Genomic DNA, 5351 nt, shown 5'->3' on the forward strand with positions numbered 1-5351 from the left:
CAGGAAAAGGATCAGATACGGTGTCAGGTGAGAGCATGTAATACAAATCCACAACTTTCTTCATCCCATCGTGGTAAATTAGCCCATTCTGGAGTCCAGACCCTGATTGTAACAGGCTGCCAGTCCCCTGGAATGTGTAACAGAAGTCACTCAAACCCCATTGTGCAGGTTGTAAGCAATATGTTAAACTGCAATGGGCTAGCACATTAAGACAGATTCTTTTCACAGTTGTTTTTTGATACCCCAAGTGTTTGTTACACTACTCTCCATTTACTGTTTACTTTCTTTCCCTGGTAGAAATGGGGATTCCTTAACGCAGCTGCCCCAGTTTCTCAGGCCATATGCTTTGACAGCAGTAATCAAGAGAGTACCCTGAGGGTATAATTTCCCCTTTAACCCCACTCTGGAACTGCCCTCCCTTGCAGGAGTTAATAGCAGAGGGCCAGAGATGGATTCCCAGGCTCTGGACTGAAAGTGGCTGAGAACAGGCTTGGATCCTCACCCACACATCTGCAGGTGTTGTGATGCAGCAGCGCTGGGCAGCACCTCTCATGCTCTTACAACAACCACCCCATTCTCCTTCTGGGAGTATAAACAGGACTTGACAAGAAACTAAATTTGCTTTGAGCAGAGAACTGACCACTGCAAAACATAGGTTATTCAAAGGCAGGGTTACCTCAGTGAACAAGACAATGCTGCTATCCCATTATTGTATCACCCTAAATACACAGTCCATTATGGTAAGTGTTGAGCATAAGCTCTGTTGACTTCATCTCCTAAGCCACACTATAAAAGCATTTTTACACCTAACAGCCTATGCTGTGATGATCTTCCTATTCTAAACTAAATGCAGTTAAGGTTCAGAACCACTAAATGAGAAATAAGGCTTTACTTCCTGCAATTGTTTCTTGATACCAGACAAGTTCTCAGTCTGCTAAAGGAAAAGTTCTTCACAGCAAAGTAATACCTTATTCTTTCATTCTTAGAAAGAAACTTTAATAGAAATAATCCCCCCTCTTTCTTTTTAGGTTACATCTTTCTAAAGATGTAACTAACAGTATATAGTTTAGTTTTCAATTTTCTTCTATACAAGAAATTTCTAGAAGGTTTAAAGCAAATTTTTCATGTACCCACACCAAAGTACCACAGGAAATTTTACAATCAGGAAGGATGAAAGGCCTTTTTATTTGAAAATCAATAGCACACTCTGGTGGCGTTTAGATTTCAGACTACCAACTGAAGCTCAGTGGCAAAATGCATTTCATATCTTACTCAAAAATCTACAGAGCTTTCAAAAATTAATAAAAACTACCTCCCATCAAATGGCCTACAACATAGATTCACTTTTGTCAAGAAAATATTTAGCTCCCAGTATCTTACAGTAATCCTATAGCTTTTGGTTTCCTTTGGGGTGACTACATCACTAACATAACTTGGCATCTCACACTCAGCTCTCTACTGCCCCACATTTCTTCTTCGACTGCTTTTGCTCCAACAAACATTTATGTAAAATCTATCATTTTCAAAGAGTAAGAAATGCAGAAAATGCCTAACAAAGCTGCAGAAAGAGGTGCAAATTTGTATTTCAACTTCTGATGTGATATTTCTGCTATAGAAAGTGGTAATAAAAACCAAAACACTGGGGAACCTTTGCATTAGCTGTAACCGTGCAATGTTTGCTGAAACTTCATTAAGCTGCATTTCATGCAAAATCCCATCACATAAAATATTGTTTAAAATTGCTGTTGAACTAACACTCCTGATGTAAAAGATATTACTGTATTACTTACTGTTTGGGGAGCAAAACTAGTGGTTTTCATGCTTTTTTCAGAGTGAACAGTCAACTCTCCGTTTTTTCTCTGGTGATAAACTTCTAAAGCATCAACCAGCTGCACTCCTTTTGCAAAGCAGTGACGTTTTCTAACCTGCTGGGGAAAGAAACAATGTAAAAATGCACTGGGCAGAGGGATGTGCTCACACTGGCAGTCCTGGTTTTGTTTCAGCTATGTCTGTTATAGTGGGCATCACTGTTTGTTAACAATTTAACCAAATCTAAGCCACACAAAAGTAACTTGGGAAAAGCTATAAAGTTTTAATTATTAAAAAAATCTGTAGTTATTACTGAGCTTTTCTGCTTTGCTTTCCCACTGTTACAAAATTTACAGAAATTATAATACCATAAGCTGAACACTTCCATAACAAAAACAAGAAATAAATTCAAGCCACAATGATGTAAAAACTTAACCAGAAGTAACCAGCTGAGCAGCAATGTAAAAGCTATTTAAGGGCACAGCTGAACAGAAGTCCTCAGCCATGTGACACCAACAGTGACACAGATGAAAACAAAGAAGAAACACTGCGCTCCACAGATCAGCCAGAGATGTCTACATCTGACAGGACAGAAACCAGAACTCTACAGTATTTGTATTCCTAATACATATTTACAACAGCACTTTCAACTCTAGACTCTCATACTTTGGCTTCATATTAGAGATGTACTGGGAATAAATATATTTCGGGGATATTACCTGTTTAAATGTGAAAGATTTTAGGACAGGGTATAACAAACAATTTAGTGCAACAACAGGCTCCTTCATAACAAGTAACAATAAAAATGAACAAAACCCTGTCACTCCAAACTGTGACTGTGACATGACTCAGTTATTTCTTACACCCTCCTCTGCAACATTAATTGGGATTTGAGTTTGGTTGAGCTACACCCAGATGATTCCGCTGCCAATAAACTCTGCTCACCTGCTGCTCTGTTTCTAAAGGACGAATCCTTTTCCTGTCTACTTGAAAGTCATCATTCTCACTGTCACGAAGAGATAACTTTTTTTTGGCAGACAGTTTTGAAGCTAGTGTTTCATTTTCCTTACATTCTGTAATTAACAAAATAAAATGGATGTCCATTACTAGGGATGCATTAAATAAGAGCAACATTTTAAAGTATAATTACTGCAGAATAGTAACTGCTAGAATTACTACGAATATATATGGTGTAGGAAACAGTGTTAGACATTCCTAGACACATTAACCACCAGAGAGATTTCACACAGGGCAGAACCATGCCTGTTACTATGATGGTAAAAAAACATTCCTGGCTTGAAAGCAGCAGTTACTTCCAGAAGAGAATTTTAGCTGCCTCTGTATGAAGTTACCTGTGTTTGTCAATGGGCTTCCAGGTTTCCTGGAAGTTCCCGTGTCAGGATTATTGGCAGAAGAAGGAGCACTGTGAGTCCCACTCGTTGCAGCCTCGTTGCTCTTAGACTGGGAGTGACATTTGCAGTGACACGGTGGGGACGGCTCTGCCTTCCTCTCTTCCTTCTCACATGATGAGGTTGGCACTGATTTCTCTGAGGGACAAAGTCATTTGTCTGTCATTAAAAACCACCCCAGACTCTACACGAGAGCCAGAGGTGCAGAACAGTGAAGGTGGAAGTTCAGGTTAGAAGCCTGGTGTCTCTACAGTGCTGAGCAATCTGTGGTCACCCTCTGAAGAACAGCAGTGCACAGAAAGGAAAACACCTGCCCCTTTCCATTCAATCCACACAACTACAACCCTCAAGGATTTTCTTCCAAAGTTCCAACAGCCACGTTCCCTTATGGATCTACATCCAGCTCAGCATTACTGCTTTATGCTGCCATTAAGGCAAGGTGTCCAATGGTGGACAAAGACCTGAAACCAAATGTTTAAAGGCAGATGAACAATAATTAACTATTGTTCATTTTGTAACAAAAATTACGCAGACACTAAGACACTTACCATACAAAGACTGCTGCCACGATAATGCAGAACAAAGTAATGCCAAGCTTTTGCCACTTCCTGTAGGGCTCTCCAGCAAACAGTGCTGCCTGTTATTCAAGCCTTTAACAATCTTTAAGGAGAATAAAAGAAACAGAATTAACAGAAAACAAAGCAGATGTCTCTAGCTGATCTTAGCAATAACGTCCTAATGTCCCGCCTAAACTTCCCCTGGCACATCTTAATTCTGTGTCCTCTTATCCTGCTGCTGGTTAAAATTCTTCAAAAATGTTTAAATATAAATGCAATAATTCATTTTGAAAGAGTTCTCAAAAAATTAAAACTTATTGAAATATTGCTATATATAATTATTCTGCTTAAACAGCGTGTTTTACTAAATCATTCCCCCCTTGAAAACTTGAATATTTATAGACAACTGTTATTACAGTACACCTAGATAAATAACCATACATTTACAACACATGGAACTTATTTCTTGGCATAAATGCTCCCAAATCCAAAATGTACTTCTGCATTCCCTAACCATGGTCCAGATATTGCACAGCACAGAGAACACTGAGTTGCTACCACTGAAATTCTCAAGACACTGCGGGCTCTGAATTTAATGTGTGTCAGTTTTCTAAATGCTGACAGAGATTTTTGAATTTCAGATATTGGAAAACACAAGCTCTTAGTCTGGCAAATACCAGTACAAATTCTACTCACAGCATTCATCATAGCGAGCTGGGAGGGGTAAGCCTTGCAGGGGAAGAGGATCTTCACCCCCCCAATTGTATATTCTGCCCCATCAGAAGGCATTGCAAGTTTTTCTCCCGTTTACTTCAGGTTTAGAACTGCAATTAAAATACAGAATTAGTAACTCAATACTAACAAACAGGCAAAACCTGAAACAAATGCAGCACCAAATGAAAACAAGGAGAAGCTGTTAACCTGGTAACAGCTCAGGATATTAAGAGAATTGGAATACAGGAATTTATACCACACATAATTATTTCAGACTTGGTCCACATTACAAGCAAGAGCAAGTTGTCACCAGCTAAAGAGTAGCATCAGCAATTAAAATAAAAACACGATGAAGTGCACACACCAGTTCAGATTCTATTAGTCAGACTGGAGATAGCTTTTCAGCACTGACAAAGTAAGAGAGCAACTTTAATCTGGTAGATTCCCTGGGATAAATTAACTCACTGACATGTGTGTCCTCATCTGCCTTTTAATAATTAAACATATACATCGGAAGACCACCAATGTATGGCATGATTCGGCTTCATCACCGAGTTCCTCAACAGGAAAAAGCAATTCTAGCAAAAGGAGATCGCTGACATGAGTTTACATCCAACCCCTCGTTCTTAAAGCAAAGGCCACCACGTTAAAAGGCTTTTCCCCAACCCATTCTGGGAGGGTGACTCGCTTAAACGAGCAGTACTCCGAATTAAGTTTGCCCCTGAGGAGGAGGGAGGGCCCGGGACACTGCAGAGACCCTTCGTGGTGTGATCAGATCCACCAGGAGCGCACCGGGCACTCCCCCCAGCGACATCTCGGTCCGGGCAGAGCTGTTTTGCCTCCCGAGGGCAGGCGGAGCTCA

General features: G+C 40.1%; 1 protein-coding gene across 2 annotated transcripts in view; it reads right to left on the bottom strand.

Moving 5' to 3' along the window:
- The window catches only part of BRIP1 (BRCA1 interacting protein C-terminal helicase 1), a 48561-nt gene extending 43262 nt beyond the window's left edge, over positions 1–5299 (bottom strand). Inside the window, exons 1-5 of one of the 2 annotated variants that reach the window (XM_017730958.1) lie at positions 4472–5299; positions 3767–3878; positions 3162–3356; positions 2755–2882; positions 1791–1928 (exon numbers count right to left, since the gene is read on the bottom strand). In XM_017730958.1, coding sequence (XP_017586447.1) covers positions 1791–1928; positions 2755–2882; positions 3162–3356; positions 3767–3878; positions 4472–4564 — 666 coding nt within the window. In that variant the 5' untranslated portion in view covers positions 4565–5299. The remainder of the gene's footprint in view (positions 1–1790; positions 1929–2754; positions 2883–3161; positions 3357–3766; positions 3879–4471) is intronic. The other variant, XM_017730959.1, reaches the window with a different exon arrangement.
- Positions 5300–5351: the final 52 nt, after the last annotated feature.

Source organism: Corvus brachyrhynchos, unplaced genomic scaffold (assembly GCF_000691975.1).
Source record: "Corvus brachyrhynchos isolate BGI_N302 unplaced genomic scaffold, ASM69197v1 scaffold283, whole genome shotgun sequence".
Taxonomy (NCBI): Eukaryota; Metazoa; Chordata; class Aves; order Passeriformes; family Corvidae; genus Corvus; species Corvus brachyrhynchos.